Consider the following 22,191-nt stretch of genomic DNA (forward strand, 5'->3'; position numbering starts at 1 on the left):
GTGAATTGCAAAATATATTAATACTAATATATGTACCTATGTGCAATATAATTATACTTATGGGTAATTTTAGTAAGTAGTAACACATAGGACTCAGTAAAATGTGGACGAACAAGGCTCCATTAAGGCCTTAACTCTGGATCTACTAATATTTTAAAATAGTACTAGGTACATAAAATGTGTATGTCGGAAAAATAATTATGTAGGTACCTATACATATTTTACACAGTCCGTTTTGTTAAACTTCTGTAAAGTTGATATTGTATACAAAATTGGAAGAATTCGTAGAATGTTCAAACTGACATCAAGCGTGACCGCTAGATGAATGTAGTATGGGGCACGAGTAACATTTAAGGTTGTCGACCTCAAAGGCCCTTCGTAACTTTCTAAAGATGTTACTCATAGGATTGTGTGTAGGATGAGATTTCGAAAGATATTTTGTATGATATTGCGTCAGACCACTTATTATAATACAACCTAACTAGGTAGGTACATCATTTGATACCTATCTTGTAGCTGTTTTGTCAAGCATTTAATGATTCGGTTAAGTTATGTTCTAATGTATGGGGAAGACAAACAAATTATAGCCAACCTTTTATGAATGTAGTATGATACCTTTGGGTATGGTGCTTTACGCACACTAGCGTCCCAACCCTTCCCCCGCCGCAACCCCCCCTTTTAGTATGAAATATATCCCGGTTGACAGTTAATTTTAATTTTTGGGGAAATTATATAATATAGGCAAAAAGTGTCAATGAAAGAAATAATTCTTATTAAATTCTTGACAAAAAAGGTTATTATCATTTTTTTCATATGATGTACCATACTCATGTTACAGCTAGATGAACTGCAATAAAATTTAACCGTTGAACAAGCTGGTTCTCCCCATACTCTCCCCAAGTGGGTGCGTAAAGCACCATACCCAAAGGTATCATACTACATTCATAAAAGGCTGGCTATAATTTGTTTTTCAAAAAACACAATTTAACCGAATCAAATGAACACAATATTTATTTCAAACAATTGAACAAAATGAAGTAATCATTTGCATTGTATATCACAACTAGAGTCAATTGATCTTTTTGACCTAGGGGATATTCACAACACCGAAGAGTGTTAACATAGACCAGTTTGATTGTGAGCTCCGATTATGCATTGTTGTTCTATGTCCTTGAGGTCAAAATAAACTGCATGAGTTGGCGGTTGTGATGAAATGTTTTGTGAATGAGATAGTTGAGGGACTATTTTTATTTTACCAAGCAGTGCTTCGATCGTCGTCAAAACGCCTACATTGACTTGGCAACAATTAATTGTGCGGGCAGATACATCTCGTACATATATCCTTCTAGGTAGGTAAGTAGGTAGTAGTAGATCAGGTAGGTCTTCTAGGTAGGTAGGTGGTGAAATCAATGAACATTTGACCAACGAATGAATGTTAAATGTCTCGCGGAACGAAGCTGAGAGAATACCTACTATAATTTATCATTAAAGCACTGTCAAGTGAAAGCTAAAGCGTTGGTGTTTCTTTCAGCGCGACATCTACACGTGGGCGCTGGACCACCGCGTGCACCACAAGTACACGGAGACCGCTGCGGATCCGCACGACATCCGGCGCGGGTTCTGGTTCGCGCACGTGGGGTGGCTCGTGCTCACGCCGCACCCCGCCGTCGAGGACCGCCGCGCCGCCTTCAGGCTCACCTCGAGGGACCTCGACTCCGATCCTGTCGTTGCGTGGCAGAAGAAGTAAGATTACAGTTATGTGTCTATGGCTGTGTCCCAATTAGACTCGCCATTATTTAGTTTATTATCTTGTATCGTGTCACATCAACACCACTGCACCACCTTTTCTTTTCTTTTGTGCAATAAAGATTAAATAAAGAAATAAAAGAATAAACATTAATATGTAAAAAAATCATACTTCTTCTTTGTTATGTGACAAACAGACGGATGGACAGAGTCTCACCATAAGGGTTCCTTTTTACCTTTTTTGTACGAAACATAATGATTTCTTGATTTGATAAGTGTTTATATTGTAAATCATAACTTATTGGTATAAAAAATCAAATTTAATCAATATCATTGCTGGCATCCGTTGTTGGTTTAGGACAGTAATCAAACAATGTAATGAAAATAATTAAAATGTTTATTTTCCGAGCTTACCTACAATTATTTTTTTTCAATGCCCAAGGCAAAATCCACAATGCAGGTTTTGTCCAACTTGCACAAAGAGCATCCGTAACAAACATAGTATCATATTTCACAAAAGTAAAACACAACCACAGGCATCGTCAAAAATGTACAAGGATACATATTAACTCACATTTATAGACGGGTCTAACGCGAAATTTATTCAATTACCTTTATATACCGACGTTTCGACACAGGTTTCACTGGTCATGGTTGCGGCCAACTAAAGTCTCAGCAAAATGTCAAAACAGAGATTTGTGCAACTACCCGACGAAAAGTGTATGGAAAAGTTTGGGGTAGACATCACATTTTTTTTGTGAGTTAATATGTGTTCAAAACGCGAAGGTTTTAAATATTATATGTACAAGGATAATCCACCAGACACTTTGTCAAATTATGTAGGTATAACAAATGCAATGCAGTAACAAAAGCTCGGAATATGACACGCTCACACAATATGACATGCACTGTGAACAAACGTGTTAAAGATATATAATTATATGTACAATATAATACACTAGCGGCATTACTCCGTACAACCAAATTTCGCCGCTATATATACTTACTCAACCTCGTATCTGCAACACTCATTTTATTTGATGACAAAAACACCCGTATTCCGAATGAAAGAAAAGCGACATTTCCATCAAATGATTGTTGCAGATATGAGGTTGAGTAAGTATAGCGACGATTTGCGGTATAGGAACCCGATTCAGATTTAACAACGTGTTATGGGTTTAAGCTGGTTTTGATACGACCTTGACAATCGTCTTGGTGATTGGCGTGAGTCTCACGCTCGAGTTTCACTTCGTTTCGTATGCATCAATTAGCGTGAGCGATCTTCAAGTTCATATCAAGTTGAGATCAAAACCGCAACACTGAAAACCCTGTTGATGACTCTGGATACAGGCATTATTAGTTATTTCAACTGCCTGCCTGCTTTACAAATAATAATAATTCGTTGTTTAATCTGTATAGGGCACTAAATATGAGCCGGGCCGGAAATCACTATCCTTCTTTTGCAAACGCCGCCTTAAATCTTTGATCAAAGCTTTTGCATCTTTACCAATTATGAATGTTTACTTTCAGATACTTCATCCCTTTGTTCGCGCTGCTGAATGTAATCCTGCCCGTATGGATCCCGTGGTACTGCTGGGACGAGTTACTGGTGAACAGTTTTGTGGTCAGCTTCGTCACGAGATTCACGATCACGCTCAACATCGCATTCTGCGTCAACAGCTTCGCGCACCTGTGGGGGAACAAGCCTTACGACAGGTAACAGCAATACTCCGAGAACACTACTTCGTAGTAGTGTAGTGTCTCTCCTTCATGCCCGAATTCACTTTGTGTCGAGATTCACTACCACACTCAACTTCGCATTCTGCGTCCCCAATTTCGTGCAACTTTGGGGGAACAAACCCTATGATAAATAAACAGACTTCAAGCACTGACCTTTGCGTTGCGTGATGCGATTCACCACCATTTTCAACGTCGTATTGCACGAATGGACGATCAAGGCTCGCAATGATATATTTATAAAATGTATTATAGGATTATAACCATAATATACCTACTTATTGTGCGAATGAGATGGCATTATGAGATACTGATCTGATAAAAGTAACTAATGAGTACGACTGCGTAGTTGATATCCTTCGTGTGTCCGAAATCGGGCTCATGTCAAACTTGCATAGAAGAGGGGCTATACCCTGGCCAATATGCTTCCTTATAAAATGGAGGATACTGCCGGTGATATCGCATCCACTAAAATAAAAGTTTGTTACAGGTTCATAAAATCGACCGAGAGCGTGATGGTAAGCTTGGCTGCCCTGGGCGAGGGCTGGCACAACTACCACCACGTGTTCCCGTGGGACTACAGGACCTCCGAGCTCGGCCGCATCAACATCTCGACAGGCTTTATTGACGCTTTTGCTAAAATTGGATGGGCGTATAATTGTAAGTATAATCGAAAGAAAATTACTTGGTTTGATCTTGTTTTATTTTATTACAAACTATGCGCTAGCAGGACCTTTGACTGAGCAGTATTAATATCATATTTTACTTATTTGTAATTAAAATATAATAAAACAATATAGGTATACATTATACAAATCTAAGTTACGTATACCACTGGTCAGGTCAGATTTTTATGTCTAAGTGCGCACGATATGTCCGCACTTAGACATAAAAATCTGGTACCTGTACTTTCCTAACAAATCAAAAAGAACATGCCAATTGAAAGTGAATTGAAACCTTAAAGGTTAAGAGCGGTCAATTACTATGTAGTGGCCATAACTATAACAGTCACCTATGCCATTTGGACTATGCGTCAAAATGGTCCCAAAACCAACAGAGTTGAGAGTTAGGTCATTAGATAGGTATTTCTCTGTACTTCATTTCGTTCTATGGACACCAAGCGGAATTCCATTGCAGAACTGAGATATTGGTATTTTAGTCAAAATGTCGTCACCCTTATTACCTAAGCAATAGAGTCCACCGCCGGGCGAGCGCGGCAAATCATTCGGTATGCTAGCTCGGCGGTGCGCGAACATATATCTACCTTGCAGCAATTCATTTACTTACTTTGACTCTATTGCCTAGGTAATAAGGGTGACGACATTTTGATTAAAATACCAACCAATATCTCAGTTCTGCAATGGATTTCCGCTTGGTGCCCATAGAACAAAATAAAGTACATGGAAATACCTATCTAATGACCTTACTCTCATTTCTGTTGGCGTTGGGTCCAGGCTCCATACAAAGTTGCCCATGGTCCTTTGTTAGTCTAAATTTGTTCATGTTCAGTCGTTGTTATCCGTTTGACTAAAAACATTATATTACACATTTAAAGCTATAGGTGTGTACTTAATATTTATAAGTATAGTAGTAGGTAAATATTAATATTGGTAGTATTAAGCAGTGATAACATCTGCGCACCTATAATGGAGCTCATTTACTCTGTACTTATTACTTAAACTATTTACTCTTTTCTGAGAGATCTAGTGAGAAATATTCAAGTTGTATTATTTAATTTTAATTTTATTTTTGTTTATTTCAGTAAAAACCGCAACAAAAGCCATGATCATTAGCCGAGCGAAGCGGAGTGGGGACGGCACCTTGGGAGACATGGAGGAGCCCGATCCTACGCTGAAAAATGAAGGCATCGAATGAGGCTGCAACTAGAATAATATATAGGCTTTCATTTGAGACACGCTGACGCTGGAAAGCGGCAATTACAATTCGAAATTTCGGCAAAACATTCCTATTAAGACATTTTCATTTAGTGCTCTAAATTAAATATGTAACATGACTGTTAGATTTTTGTATTTTACTTATATTTAATGAAATATTGTTCTTTAAAAAAATTACCTTTTTGCACAAAATTGACCAGTCTTTAACGATTAAGTATTTGTACAAATGCAATCCGAAGTGATATTATCGCTAATTGCCATAAAGTATTTTTTTAACCCTGAAACGGCGCTTTGTAATATACGGCGGGTATATAATAATAATTATACGTTAAATACGTTGGTGTGTGTAAAATGTATTTAGCTTATCATTGTCTTGAAATTAATATATAGGAATATATTTTGACTAAGTATTAGCTTATTACTAGTTTAATTAAAAGCGTGATATAGTTTTGTTTCGAGGTACTGGTACAGTACAGAGTCAAAGATAGTAAGAACATAAATGAATATAATTTTGTACTTTTTATTTATTCATAAGCCGGTTTTTCACAATATAGTTAACTGATAATTTACTCCTCAATTAAGTTGACAACCCCTACTCAGTTAAGCGTCATTATACTCGTAATAGCCCCTACTATTTTACACTCATTATAAATTTGTACCAGTTACCTATCTGAAGTTTGCTTGTTGGTGTTACATAATCAAAATCATGCTTAAAACCAGGGCCCCTATTCGAGATGTACTGTCAGATTTCGCGTCAACTTCTATTCAACAGTTGATTGAATCGCATGTTCATCAACTTCGGATAATATCATTTGGTACAACCAAGAATTCAACAAAAATCAACTTTGTTTTATTAGGTACTACTTTAAGATTTATAATGGTTTGGTTTGGTTGTCATCTAAGTAACTGTGGATTCCTAATTTCAAATTTTGACACAGGATTGTTCAATACGATACGTCAAACGTCGCTTGAAGAATACCCCTCCTGAGCAAAACTTTTCAAATAACTCAATAGAATTATAGAACCAATTAATGTCTAGGGATTTCAATTCATTTTTTATTGCTGACAAAGTAATTGAATTTACTTTGATTTGAATAGTTTTTATCGACCTAATATATTATGTTTACCTCAAGAAAAAATGTGACGTTTTTAACCAAAAGGTACCACATTATCGGTTGTCTATAAGGTTGATTCCAAATTGAAGCTACTTATATGGAAATAGTGCCTTATTAACAACCGACAATAAGTACCTTTTTGGTTGAGAAAGGCACTAAATAAAACTTATTCACTAGATAATTGTGCAAACACAATTCTAGAATCGCTAGGTTATGTAATACGTATTGTATTTGGGTACCTACTAACGAATACCATACCAATTAAATAAAATGTAGTATTTATAACTTTTATATGTTTATTGTGTTTTATTTATTACGTTAAGTTATTGTAAAAAGTTATCACTCTGCGAGTGTGAATAAAATTTTACCTCATTTTGGAAGCCGTGCTTTTTAATTTCCCGATATATATACGGCTTCAGTGAATCAGAAACAAAACAATTTATTTCAGGCGCAGCCAGAATTTCTTGGTGTGTTTATTACTTAGTCAAATTCACACGAAACTTGTCACGAGGCCGAATCGGTTTTAACAATTTCATAAGGCCATGTGTTCAGTCATCTCACGCTGAGATGGTTTTTGAGACGACACGTGATTGCATTTCAGGAGCACTTATCAGCGTAAGGTAAACGTACTAGTGCTCGACATGCAATGCCCAATAGATGACACCCTGCCGTCACCTCTATTGACAATGACTTAAGTTTCATGATGACATGTACTGGGACCTCATCGAGCACCAGTACATTTACCTTAAGTGCCTCACGCTGATTGGTACTCCGGCGCACAATGATGTAAGGACGTATCAAAATACAAAATAACAATAAATAAGCTTTTGTCGCTGATTGTACTTTTTTCACAGGAGACTAATACTCATCGAGACCATTCTAAAAATCCCAAACACAATTAGGTTTCGTTGTTTTATCACAGAGTTCCTATGGCCACTTCCTGTCTCCATCATCAGATCAGCTCGATGGTATCATAATATTTAATTGTCACCCGACCCGACTACATATTTATGCAAAGAAGAAGAAGTGGGTCAAATTTAACTTGTAAGATTTGACCCGTACAAACATAGTAACATAGATACATTGCAAGTTAATAAAAAGCTTGTAATAAAATCATAGGTATAGGCAGCCCATCGACACGCCATAGTATGATATAGTAGTTTATGTGACTGTACATAATGAAGGGCATTAAACACGAGTGTGGGTTTAAGAAACGAACGAAGTGAGTTTCTTAAAAGGATCACACGAGTGTTTTAATGCCTAATTATGTACAGTTACATACACTACTTTATCTACCCACATACCATAAGCCTCCATGATGCATTCAAGAGCCGCATATTATGACCGGCATCGCGGCGTTGTTCAGGGCCATGCACTAACAGTAATTATTAGTGAAATAAAACAGAAAACAAATGCGAAAATGAAGAAATTTATTTAGAACAATAATAATTATTTAGAGTTTGGATGGTGCAATTATTATAATTCACTTGCCCAGCTCGGACAGAAGTATGTTCCTTTGTATTTTTTCCTTGACTTAGCTGGTAATAAGTCATTTATAACGTTAGTTGCTTTGTCACGGATATCAGGAGGCGTCGCCGAAATATCTATATCATCTTGATCGCTCATTTTATGGTTTAAATTCAACAAATTGAACAATTATATGCAACAAAACAAATTTTAACCGGTAATGGCGGTATTGAAAAGTTTTCTGGCAGCTGTCATAGTTTTTTTTTATTCAGAAACAAACTAGAGTCGGCCCCAACTATCATAGTGCGACATTTGTCAAATTTGTTTGCAAATTAACAATTCATTTCGAACTAAACGTCATCTCGACTGATATTAGAATAGAGGTCAAATCAAATTTCTTTGTTTTTCAAAGATGTTCGAAATTTGAATGCATAATATTATCGAAATCGATGTTATTATTTAGCAATAATAACATTGTTACAGATAAGAAATTTGTTCTAACAAAACAGTCTATTTTTATGGTGGTCATAATGTGTGGTTCTTGAACGCATCATGGAGGGTTTATGATATTTGGGTAGATAAAATTATGAACATACTTGTTACCAACGTTGAGGCATATAAATAATCTTAACGAATTCTTTGAGTCGTTAATAGTTACTAATTTAATTAGTATGAATTAGTTTTAGCCGTGTACAATCCATGATTAAAACGAAAATATTCTGTGAATAAAGTCTTCTTGAGTAAAAAACTAGGCAATCTAAGACACGAATAATGTGCTAACAACTTATCGATACTTAATCCCTTTGTTTCAGATGTCGATTAAGGGCAAAGCTAACAGGAAATGAGGATTTGGCGTATTTACCTATTCAAAAGCTGAATGGAAACAAGTTTTTGAAGGGAAAACTTCTTTAGCGGCGCTGGGCACTTTTTGAGGTGGGGAAAAAATGAAAAACTCAAGACAGCGTAAGGCGATCACGTGACCGTAAGGGGCGTAAGGCGATCACGTGACCGTAAGGGGCGTAAGGCGATCACGTGACCGTAAGCCCCGTAAGGTGGCCACTCATAATTTAAATTGCATTTAAATCAATTAAGAAAAACTCAATGTTATTTGACATTTATGTTGCGGACTCCTTTTCAAGACTCTTTACCTAAAGTCATTTTTTTTATTCGGTAGACTAAAATGACATTTCATAGTATGAAATGACACATGATGTTCATACTATGAAATGTCATTTTAGTCTACCGAATAAAAAAATAGACTTTATGTTCAAATAATTTGATGTTGTTATGGCAGTATGTAAATAAACATGTCAATGAAAAAGTGTGATCTTATTTGAGAATGATAATAATACATAAAAAATAAATAGAATACCTCCGCTAAACGTATGTATCGTGTTACCGGGCGTCGGTAACATAAAAGTGCATTTAATATGCCTACTTGAATAATAATAAAATTATGTTTATATTTTGCTTTTATTTTATTATTAATCCACGTGATACTCAAAATGGTCAAGCAAATCTTGTCAGTAGAAAAAGGCGCGAAATTCAAATTTTCTATGGGACGATATCCCTTCGCGCCTAATACATTTTTCAAATTTGCCGCCTTTTTCTACTGACAAGATCTGCTTCACCATCTATATATATATATATATATACTGTTACAGTAGTACAGTAAATACAGCAGCACGTATCGCACATTTATAATCGATATCGATAAACAGTAGGTACTGGAAGTGTCGAGCCCTAGCGTTGTTTTTTGTGTTGGTAGTATTGACATGTATTTGGTGTGTTGGCACAATGTAGGTACATTCATAATTCGGTTCAATGATTGTTCGAGAGTGTCGACTCTTAAAACGTAGTGATTTAATTCTCAAGTACCAAATTGTTGAAACAGAATCGGCCTGTAGCAATTATTTCCTCCTCTATTAATTGCACGTGAACGTATATAATACACGTTTAGTAAACAGGAATGATAAACAATTTTCTGGAAATATTCTAATAATGAAAATAGGTAAGTAGTATTTTTAGGGACACTTTACTAAGACTAAGGAACACTTTACTAGGGACATAAGGGAGAGGAGCCCAATAACGACATCCCATCTAAAGTAAAACTACATTCTCATTAAATAAAGATACCTAATATAAATAAAGATGTATCTTATGTAGGTATCTAATACAATTAGACTGTGACAGGTATTTTTGAAAGCAGTCTGCAGAAATAGCAGTAAAACTATTAAGAGGCGGCTAACGCGAATTTGTAGCTTATAATATATTGTATTTTTATTACACGTTTTAATCAAAGGCAAAAGGAATAAAATAATTCACACAAAAATCAGACTTTGTTTGCAAGGGCAGACCCCAACCTGAACCTAAATAGTTACCTAAAGCTGACACGGAAAAAAAGATTTAGAAAACATGTCTAATTTTCATTTATTTTCAGTTGTTTATTGTTATCCTTCCCTGCGGCGGTAGCACGGTCGCATTTTTATCCTGTCACGCCTGTCACGTTCTAATAAGTATGTAAGAGTAAAAGTGACGGACATAGTGACAAGCGATAAATATGGAACCATGCTACGCCCGCTGCATAGCTATGGTATATGGTATATGGTGCATAGTTTTAATATAAAACAGCTAATGATATAGCCGAGAATCTGCCGATTATTTTTAGAGTAACTGATATACGTACTTAATATGGTTTTTACCATGTCTTCCGTCGTAGGTGGTGGTGGTGGTCCTTATTAGAATATTTCGCCCGTTAAGCATTGCTGCGGTTTTTGCAGCAGCTCCTACTATGCGCAAATTAAAAAATAGTAGTTAAGCGAAGCAAACAGAGTATCTGCTCTGCTATACTCGTTTCGCAAAAACTGCTGCATCTATATAATATATATATTTCAGTCGCAAGTTTTATATGTATTACCTTTATATTATTGGAATTTTAATATAAAATAAAATTACATTTTTTTAAATATCAAATCAACATCATGACACATGAAGTAGCAGGTTTGTTTTGCCGGATGCCGCGCGCGCCAGTGAGCGCCTCTGCCTCGCACAGCGAACTCGCGTCTCTATATTCGCAGTTCGCACAATCAATTTGCGAACGCAATCTTGCCGCGCAAAACTACGCTACGATGAACTTGTGAAAATGACTTGGAAAACTATACTCGTTTAGATGGTGTTGTTGATTTCGATTAAGTGGTTAAATGTAATAATTAGGTAAATATTAAAAATGTTATTTGTAAAAAAAATTAAAATATGAACATAAAATAAAACTTCAGTGAAATTACATTTCTCGTGGATTAGGTACAGTGGACAATAATGGATATATTAAGGTAAGATTTAATTTTTTTTTTTGTGACTACAGCATTTTATTATCATTTATCACCTTCATGAGATTAAATAAATTAAGTACCTACCTACTAATTGAGTAACTATAGTTTAGAATTTAGATTATGATTTAAAATTATAGGCGTTTCATTTTATTTATTTTATTTATTTATGCCTTGTATTTCTTTAATAATACATTATAATATATACAATACAATTAAATTTAAATTATACATTTTACAATTATGCAATTATTATTGATATAGAATTTGATGATTATTATTTATTTTTTAACTTTTTAACTTATATTATTATTAAAGACCTCTCGACGAGTATAGGCCTCCTCCATTTCTCTCCACTTTTTCCTATCTTGGGCTATTTTTGTCCAGTCGTCGTTTGTAAACTTTGTAAGTTCGTCCGCCCATCTTTCTAAAGGGTGGCCTCTTTTTCTTTTACCGGGGGGGCCAGCCCATGTTGAGATTCTTTTAGTCCACCTTTCTTTGTCGTGGCGTGCAACATGTCCGGCCCATCTCCATTTAAGCTTTTTGCAGTGGGTTAGAGCGTCAATGACTTTTGTCTTCCTCCTTATCTCGGTATTTCGTTGCCTGTCCCTGAGTTTCAGATTAAGAATGCTTCGTTCCATGGCTCTCTGGCATGTTTCAATTTTTCTTTTTGTGTGGGTGTTGTAGATCCAAGTTTGGCTTCCATACGAGAGACAAGGTAAAAGGCATGAGTCTAAGACTTTCTTTTTTAGCTTAACGGGCAGATTAGATTTTAAAACTTCTTTGTGGCCCCAGAATTTATTCCACGTCATGCTCACCCGTCTGCTTAGTTCTTCAAGGTGTCTGTCTTTTGAGAAAGATATTTGCTTTCCTAAATATATATATTTCTGGACATATTCCAACTGCCGGTCGTCCACGGATATGGATCTTTGAGCGCTATTGGTCATAATTTTGGTTTTTTCTATGTTTAGTTCTAGACCGATATCGCGGCTGACTGAGTTAAGTTCGCTAATCATTTCTTCGAGTTGTGATGCGCTTTCTGAAAACAGCACTATGTCATCGGCGAAACGTAGGTTGCTAAGGTAATTGCCTTTAATATTAATGCCTTTCTTTGACCAGTTTAATTGTTTCATGATGCTTTGTAAAACCGTTATAAATAGAGTAGGGGACAGGGGGTCGCCCTGCCGTACGCCTCTACAAATGTCTATTTCGGGGCCGGCTCTATCCAGTTTTACTCGGCTTACGCTTTTTTCGTAGATGTTCTGTATTAGTTCTATTGTTTCCAGTGGTATATTGCATTCCTGTAGAGCTTTCCATATGCTTGCGTGGGAAATTGTATCGAAAGCTTTGGCATAATCTATAAATGCCAAGTACAGCGGGTGCCTATGCTCTACATATTTCTCTATTATTTGTTCTAGGACGTATATATGGTCTATTGTTGATAGAGACTTCCGGAAACCCGCCTGTTCTATTGGTTGAAATTTGTCAGTGATTTTTGATAAACGTCGTTCCAAACATGAGGCAAATAGCTTGTAGAGACACGGTTGCAAGCTTATAGGTCTATAATTGGCAATGTTCGTGGGGTCGCCTTTTTTATACCGTAAAATGATGTCAGATTTGGCCCATTCAGTTGGTATTTTTCTAGAGTCTAGTATTCTATTAAAGAGCGAAGTCAAGTAGGGTGTTAGTACATATTTTCCTGCTAGGATAATTTCATTTGATATATTGCGTTTCATTTATCCTCTTGTTTTTTGCCAATAAAATGCTAGCCTACAGTATTTATAAGATAGGTATAAATGAACTAATTATAAATTCATTCTAAAGACCAATGAACTTTTATGGATTTCATTATTACTTTTGAAACCAAGATAAAATGTAGGTAAATAAAAAAAACAGGTATTATATAGGTAAAAAACAAAATACGCAAAACATTGCTCCCCGTCTGGAGTTGTGTTCTAACAGTTTTTTATTTAAATGTTATTTGGTTCCAACAGTTTTTATTAATATGACAAATGTATCACAATCTCATGTGTTACAACATGATAGTAGTGATGGTCTACTTTAATATCTATCATCAGTGTAGTTAATTGACGTTGCTGGTCACGCTTTAAACATAACAAAATTGGCAATGCATTGCGTCTTAGAATAAACTTTAAAGTGAATATTAAAAATCAAATTACAAGTTTTTTATAAGTCGTTGAATAATTGTTGGTCAGTTTGAGGAGTTTAGTCTATCCAGTTTATTGCTTCTGTTACAGGCCACACGCGGTCCCGACCATAGGTATATTAGGTATCACAATATGTATATGTAGAATTTTAAAATTTAAATTAAGAGCCAACAGGAGCTAAGATTTAAATATTTTAGGTAAATATACCCGTCTTCCTAACGGAAGCGGCTCCTAAAACTAGTGCGATAAGGACAAGGCGAAAAATCCTGCGTAAAAATATCAAAAATCGAGGTTTCGTACTCGACTGTTTCCTCCTCCAAAACTTAACCAATCGTAACCAAATTTGGAAATCTAAATGATTATGACATTATCTGTGTCGGACCGTTTTGATTTTTTGACTAATTGATGTCAGTTTTGAATAGCACGCCTCTCATTGCGGCATAGTCAATTAGGCCATTTTGGCCATTTTTGAAGGGCTCTAGCGCCTTAAAAAACAAAAATATCAAAAAAAGCAAAACGGTCCGACACAGATATTGACAATATTAATCTGTGTTGAAAAAATCATTGCTCTAGCTTTAAAACCCACGGAGGAAACAGTCGAGTACGTTTGTATGGAGCAATGACCACTCCTGTTGGCTCTTAAATAACGAATTTGGGAGCAAAGTAGGCACAATTTACGGTATTTTTTACTCTGTGACGCTGAAACGACCAAACGGTTTCTTGGATGAAATTTATTTATTTAGTATTTATTGCACAAAAGAAACACTTATCGTACAAAAGGCGGACTTAATGCCAAAGCATTATCTACCAGTGAACCTTAAGGCAAAGCAGAGAACTTTGACACCAAAGTAGGTTGTTGTATTTAAATGACCTATATTTACGTCGGTAAATAATACTTTAAATATATAAATAAGTCGAATCGTGGGCAGTTGCTTGTAAATATATATTATACTCGTATATATAATAGGTAGGTATTTTTGCTTGTTATTAAAGTTAACAACAACATAATCATACCATAGAAGTGCCACGTGTCGTGGTGGTGAGCACAATTAACGTAAATTACCATTATAAAATACCTATTACGGTCATACGGATGTTACATTATGCAACAGAAAAATATTCCTTCCTAATATTCTTAAGAATGCATAAATTTTAAGACTTTGTTGATTTTAAGTTCCGAGAGTAAACGCAGTGTAATACTTTTATTACAGGTTTATTGTTTCAAAATCGAACTCTTTAACAATTTTCTTATTTTTTTGGGTGTGATATGTATTTTAGAAATGCCGGTAGTTTAAAAAGTGTCTATCAAGCGTTTTTATAATTTTAACTCAATATTTTTTTTCGTGGTAGAATTAAATATACGACTTTCATTATTATCTTGTAGTGAATCCCAATTTCTAATGCGACTGTTTGTGGTAAGTTTAATAAATTTAATTGCATTCATATAATATTAATTTCACGGATGATTGATAATCGAGAAGGAAGACTTTAACAGTGAGTCTCCAAATTATAATTGCAGCTGTGCTAAATAATAATAAGTTACAAAAAGTCGCATATCAGCAGAATCAGACATCCATAGATATCCCGATGAGTTAAGTAAACAAATCATACATGAATACGTATACGTAGGTACATATAGGTATACTGAGAGCCCATGTTTTCATTCAAAAAGTGTGCCTGAGGCAAGCTGGGTCGTGACTTTTCAAGATAATCCTATCATAAAGAAAATCTGTACGCATTGTCAGAAAAAGTTAAGAAACGGGACAGTAAAAGAAAAAAATATTATATTTACATATACAATCGTTTTTGATATTATAGGAACTATCAGTATGACCTTTGTATTAAGCGCATTTACAATTTTCACTCATCTAAAGAATGAATTACAGACATTTTCAGGGGTAGAGAGGTCAGGAAGGGGATTCAATTTTCTTATCGGATAACCGAGGCAAATCTATTTTCATGGGAATATTCTCTGCTTAAAAATTGGTTTGATATTGAAATATTTGAGGCTAGTCATTGAATTAACCCCGAGAACAAAAAAATATTGTATTTCTTCAGAAACCTTAAATATCAAGCATGCAATAAATACATTTAAAGGTAGTGAAAACATAACGACATCACAAACTCTTTCACATCCCCTTTACGCGAAAAAAATACAAAGCAAATTCCTTCATTGATAAAGCCTGCAAATGTAATAATAATCTTTTCTCACACATTGATATGTTTAACATTCCGTTAGTTAAGTTTAAGTTTGAGGTTCTTAGTACATTGAATACTTAATGCTTAGAATATTTTAACGTTAACTCATTTTTTTCCCCACTAATATCTTTTATTTTTAAATTCATTAGTAATGCCGACAAATGTTTGTTCTGTGGATATTGTTATTCCGTTGTTTATTTTTTGTATACGTGTTAGTAGTTAGTGGCAACTTCATTGGTTCATGTATTGAATATTATTAATATCTGTAAGTATTATTGTACCGTTTGTGCCCAAATAAACATTAAAACATTAAAACATAAAACAGCCGATAGGCATACATTTTACCTACCTTATTAATTAATCTGAAATATAAATTCATAATAATGTTTACTTAGTTGGCTAAGTTACGTGTCACCGTGCTGCGAATAATATGTAGGTACTATTGGCTCTGTGAGCTGTAGACGTAGCAAACCATCACCGCAGCTCTTGAATTTTGAAGACTCAAATCAGAAGAAAAAAAAAGCTGAATCGACTAAAAAGTTCGCATAATATGCACAAAATTTCACGATAAACCGTATTAACATATAGTATGTACCTATTATTATTATTTTTACCTAAGTTTAGGTTGTGCCGTGAAACTGTAACGTGTACCTATTATTTTTTTCAATGAACTGCAACATTGACAACGGGGTGAAATCCTTCAAACTTCAACATTTATTCAGCAAATAGGCCACAAGGGCAATTTAACACGTCAACATTGAATTTACATACAAGCAAAAAAACATAATAACAATACATCAACAATTATAAAATACAACTAACTTCAACTACCAAATCAAACTAACGTCCAAGTATGTAAGTAATATATAGCTCCTAACTTTGACGTTATAATTCATTTAATTAACTGATTCTGTGGCGAAAGCAAGGCGAAGCGTGCTGACCCGTTTATTATGTAAAATGACACGCAAGCACACATGACAACAAACAATAGAGTTGCTTCCTACCTATGGATAAGTTAAAGGTGCAACCACACCGCTCCTTAAAAACGGTAAAGGGGCCCACTGATTAACAGTCTGCCGAACGATATCGGCCTGTCAGTTAGAACAAAAAGTTGACAGTTCCGAACAATAGTTCGTTTTTTTTAGTAGTAGAAAGAACTTGAAAGAAGGTAAGCGATTTTGACGTCTTTTAATTGAAAAACACTTTTTAAAAATCAATAACTATGTGCATTGGGATAATTGCGAAGGTGGGGTAATTTCGAAACTGGCAAATATCTACTAAACTAGAAACACTTTCTACTGTAGCCACAGTACGCAAGATGCCATGTAAGCGTTGCAGCGGTGCAAGTGTTGCTAAAGTATGAAGTGTTTCTAGTTTAGTAGATATTTGCCAGTTTCGAAATTAACCCGCCTTCGCATTTACCTCAATGCACTATACTTATGAAAGCAGAAGACTATAAAAGATCATATTAGATTCATAATTGTTACATATTTACCGTAACTTATTTATAAAATGTGTTTTTCAATTAAAAGACACATCAAGATTGTTTACCTTATTTCTAATGCTAAAAAAAACGAAGTATACAACAACAGCGCCAGCGTCCAGTTTTTTTGCGTGCCGTCCACGTTGCGTGCAATTTTAGAAGTGTTAACACAATTATTATACGTTTTATATTATCTCCAAGATGCCCATTGAACCTTACTTACCTACCTATGTATTAATTATTACATGTAGTCAATCATGAAATACAAAAAAATAATGGCTCATACAGGTCAAGTTGGCAAGCAGCTAACAGACCTAAATACAAAAAAATAATAGCTCATACAGGTCAGGTTGGCAATCAGCTAACAGACCTGCCTCACTTAGCGCGACGCAACAAAAAATGCGACAAACGCTAGGAAGATAATGAACATCATTGTTTTTAGGGTTCCGTAGCCAAATGGCAAAAAACGGAACCAAAGTCTGTCTGTCTGTCTGTCTGTCTGTCCGTCTGTCCGTCCGTATGTCACAGCCACTTTTTTCCGAAACTATAAGAACTATACTGTTGAAACTTGGTAAGTAGATGTATTCTGTGAACCGCATTAAGATTTTCACACAAAAATAAAAAAAAAAACAATAATTTTGGGGGTTCCCCATACATAGAACTGAAACTCAAAATTTTTGTTTCATCAAACCCATACGTGTGGGGTATCTATGGATAGGTCTTCGAAAATGATATTGAGGTTTCTAATATTTTTTTTTTAACTGAATAGTTTGCGCGAGAGACACTTTCAAAGTGGTAAAATGTGTCCCCCCCCCCCCTGTAACTTCTAAAATAAGAGAATGATAAAACTAAAAAAAATATATGATGTACATTACCATGCAAATTTCCACCGAAAATTGGTTTGAACGAGATCTAGTAAGTAGTTTTTTTTTAATACGTCATAAATCCCCTAAATACGGAACCCTTCATGGGCGAGTCTGACTCGCTCTTGGCCGCTTTTTTTTTCATTTCACTTTTGTTTGAGTATGTTTATGACAAACTGAAACTGTTAATTGATCAATTGATTAATGTTTCACAAATAAGTAACAAACACTTAAAACAAGTCAAGCAAATGCGTGACTTTGAACGGTTACATAATCAATAATACGTAGTTCGCTTTTCCGGCCACCAACCATAACCATCATTAAAGTAGTCATGTAATGTAATAATTTCTGTTAGTTATGCACCTATCTATCTTAATATGTAGGTACTTATATAGGTACTCGTGCTTATTTCTTTACTTCTTATAATGTCGCTTTCAATTGCATTCACTTTACCTACAAACGGATTCTAATGGAGCTTTCCAATCCAGCAGCCCCTTAAAAGAGAAGATAGGAGATTCGTTTTCTTGCGATTATTAGATTAAATGATGGTAGGTACCGCGTGTTTTTAGCTGTCACAAAATGTCTCGGGGTATTAAAGGAACGGAAATGCACTTCCATGTTTTATTGTTGTTTCTGTGAAGATTTTTGCCTCTTTGGTAGATCGATATTTTGGAAAACCGCTGTAGTGGGTACGTTGATGAAGAGGCATGCACGAGTTAGTTTCAGTGAGTGAAAATCTGCTGTCTGCTTTCATGACTACTGCAACTGTCTTTCATGATAGTTTTATAGCAGACTCGCCCCGTCTTCGCACGGGTTAACAAATTATACGTAAACCTTCCTTTTGAATTACCGCGTCAAAATCCGTTGCGTAGTTTTGAACATCTAAGCATACATAGGGACAGACAGCGGGAAGCCACTTTGTTTTATACTTTGTAGTGATAACATTTTAATAAGTATACATAATATCTATGTTACCGTAAAAACCCGTTCTATAGTGAAAACTTGTTTTCACTAGTAAAATCTACTTTTCATAAAACCAGACTTAACTTTGACTTTTCAGTCAAAACTAGTTTTCGCAAAGTGCCTTGGTGAAATCATGGTGAACAACTAGTAAATATCTTATTCACTAATTATTCCAAATTAATTTCAGCTAAAACTAATCTTGACTAGAAAAAAAATAACGCGTTTTCACTAGTTAAAACTAGTTTTCGCGGTATCCTGCCAACGTGAAAAAAAATAGTTGCGACGACGAACGAAGCAAGCAAGCAAGCGTGACCAATCAGCGCGCAGACGAAGAAAGCGTGCCGCGGTAGCGGCCGACGAGCGCCAGAAGCGACTCCATGTATTTTCATACGTATAAAAATAAAAATGTATTAAGGGATGCCTAGCTAATAGTTTTACTGACTGTACATACTTACCTTAATACGATTAATCACTATTCTAAATAGGTCCCTATTATATTACATTATAATATATGTATACTAGTGGGGCTCTGTGAGCTGTAGACTTAACAATCCCATATGGTACCATCAGCGCCATTAAAAACGACCTGTAGAGGGGATAGCCGGACACACGAAATGTTTGCCCATGCTGAGGGCCTACCGCGAACCACGTTCGACGTGTTGCCTCCCTGTCACACTTACGTACGAATTTACAAGTGCGACAGAGAGGCAACACGTCGAACGTGGTTCGCGGTAGACCCTCTAAAAACGGAGAAGCTTTAAAATATTATACCAGTATAGTCCTACGCTCACACTTCAAAAAATTCGTTTATTCGCAAAAATAATATACCTTTATTTTTTAGCCTTAAAACACTTATCAAGTAAGCGGTAAATGATTTCTGAGTGTTGATCAATCAACGCGTGGAAAGCAAATTTGTAGGAGCTTAATAAATAAGTTTGGCTTGTCATGTGATATAATTGAGGAGTGATACGATGTTTACTCATCATTTTTTAACTTAAATATCACGACTCTATCTCAAGTGCTCGATATCTTAAGTGCTCGACAAGTTGCCACTCTAAATCCTATATTCTTGGCAATAGAGGTGACATAGTAACTGTAATCATTTTGTAAACCAAATACATCTCAGTTGTCGTGCCATATATAGTACGTTTCTTCTTTCCCCTAGACCGGTAGTCCCATATTTACTTGGGGTCGGCCCTCCTCGTCCGCATCCTCCACTGAGCACGATTCCGTGCGGCGTTGGTGTCGATTTGAGCTTCTTTGAGGTCTCTCTCGACCGTCGTCAGCCAAGTGGAGGGTGGTCTTCCACTGCCGCGTGACTGGGTTACAGGCAGGTTCAAGGCCAGCTTTACCGGGTAGTCTTCTTCGCGTCTTTGGACGTGGCCGTACCATCTAAGGCGTTTTTCTTTGGCTTTATCGATTATTGGTGCGACTCCGAAACTTCCCCTAATGTACTCATTCCGGATCTTATCTAAGAGTGTGACACCAGCTGACCATCGTAGTATACGCATTTCGGTAGTGTGTAGCTTGTTAAGATGGCATTTGTTTGCAGCCCAGCAGTACGTACATAGTACGTTTACCATATCCATATTTACTTTACTTTCAATTGCAACTGTAAAGAAATCGAAAATGTAAAAAACCCCAAGGAGCCCTCCTTGGGTCATACATGTTTGAAATTGGAATTTTTCCTACCGTATGCAAAACTAGCTGTTGCCCGCGACTTCGTACGCGTGGATTTGTATATTGGTGGTTATAAATTCTACATTAGCTTAGAACATTATGCAGCAAAAGATAGCAGTAGGGACGGTTAATCATTTGTTAATTATTATACAACGCATGAGATTGGTCTTTCACAACCTGGCTACGAAGTTTCAAGCCCCGAACTGAATAAGATTGGTCTCGATATAATCTCTCTCAACCCCCAGAAGATTTTCAAGTCCACTACATTTAATAAAACCTACTACCTAACTACCTATTCACGAAGTTTCCAAGCTTTAAAAAAAAATTGAACCCTCTACCAACTCTCAACCCCTGTTTAAAGTTTTAGGGGATGAATTTTTAAAAACGCTGAAATTACTTTTCTTGTATTCTAATAATATGCCTTTATACAACGTATCACGCCCCGCACTCAAATAAATATTTGGGTTCCATAAAAATGTTCAACCCCCTTTTCACCACTTTGGGAGATGAATTATCAAAGACTCCCACCCGTTTTTTATGGAATATACAAGAACAAAATGTTGTGTCTCAGAGCTATACGTTATTACAATTTAAATACTAATATGGCCCGGTAGCTTGAACATGTCATGCTCGCTTAAAAGTCTTTGCTTACGGTGGCGTTGTTGATCGAGTCGCCACTTTCCCGAATGAAGGTTGAGAGAGGCGATGGCTGAGATACGCGTCATACTACGGGTGCTGTTTGTGGAGACTGGGTCTATTTAAGCTAACGCTACGTCTTACGTAGGCGAACAACGCGCGAACGCGGCGCGCCGCGCCGCGCCGCTTCGCGTCAATCGCTCACGTACGAGTAGGACACACCTATACGTATCAACGGTTTGTTTCATCCTCGCCGCGCCGCGCCGCGTTCGCGCGTTGTACGCCTACGTAAGCCGTAGCGTAACACGAGCTATTATATTTAGTAACTTTATTTTTGAGGATAATTAGGGTAGTTTAGTCGGTTGTCGGCCAGTTATGCAAAAAATCGTATTCAACTGGATTTTATTAACAATATATTCGACAAATATTGGTCATTTTATGATTTTCAGACTAAAAATATAATACACTTGCCATATTTGTATCAAAATCCATTGTTAATTGGAAAGTTTTATTTATATAATTAAAAATATGAAAAAGTAGCAATTTAGCTGGTTTTCGGCCACTTTTTTTGGTTCTCGGCCGCTTGTTTAGTTAGTTGTCGGCCACGGTTATTAATGTTTTTAAATGACTCTTATTTCACAATCAATAGGATTTATTTTTGAACAAAACAACAAATACTATTCAAATCAAATAGTATGTTACAATGTATCACAAGTAGGTAATAAGGAACGTTAATGGGAACTTTTGTGTTGGTACCTACTGAATTATCTCGTAAATAGTTTCCAAAACATACTCAAAATATTCAAATAAGACATTTTGTAACCTAATTATTAGCGGCGTGCGACTTTTAATACGGAGGTTTTTGAGGTTCGATAACGCCCTTGTAACACCCCTGGAGTTGCAGGCACCCAAC

At 35.9% G+C, this 22,191-nt stretch overlaps 2 protein-coding genes across 3 annotated transcripts in view; both read left to right on the top strand.

Moving 5' to 3' along the window:
- Positions 1-5,505, top strand: part of LOC134651598 (acyl-CoA Delta-9 desaturase) — a 31,096-nt gene extending 25,591 nt beyond the window's left edge. The window contains exons 4-7 of the mRNA XM_063506702.1: positions 1,532-1,743; positions 3,277-3,462; positions 3,974-4,143; positions 5,246-5,505. Coding sequence (XP_063362772.1) covers positions 1,532-1,743; positions 3,277-3,462; positions 3,974-4,143; positions 5,246-5,358 — 681 coding nt within the window. The 3' untranslated portion in view covers positions 5,359-5,505. The remainder of the gene's footprint in view (positions 1-1,531; positions 1,744-3,276; positions 3,463-3,973; positions 4,144-5,245) is intronic.
- A 5,715-nt stretch (positions 5,506-11,220) lies between these two features.
- LOC134651456 (pyrokinin-1 receptor-like) overlaps positions 11,221-22,191 on the top strand; it is a 49,836-nt gene continuing 38,865 nt past the window's right edge. For both annotated transcript variants that reach the window (XM_063506568.1, XM_063506576.1), the window contains exon 1: positions 11,221-11,289. The gene's annotated coding sequence lies outside the window, so the exon portion shown is untranslated. The remainder of the gene's footprint in view (positions 11,290-22,191) is intronic.

Source organism: Cydia amplana, chromosome 1, assembly GCF_948474715.1.
Source record: "Cydia amplana chromosome 1, ilCydAmpl1.1, whole genome shotgun sequence".
In the NCBI taxonomy this organism is placed as follows: domain Eukaryota; kingdom Metazoa; phylum Arthropoda; class Insecta; order Lepidoptera; family Tortricidae; genus Cydia; species Cydia amplana.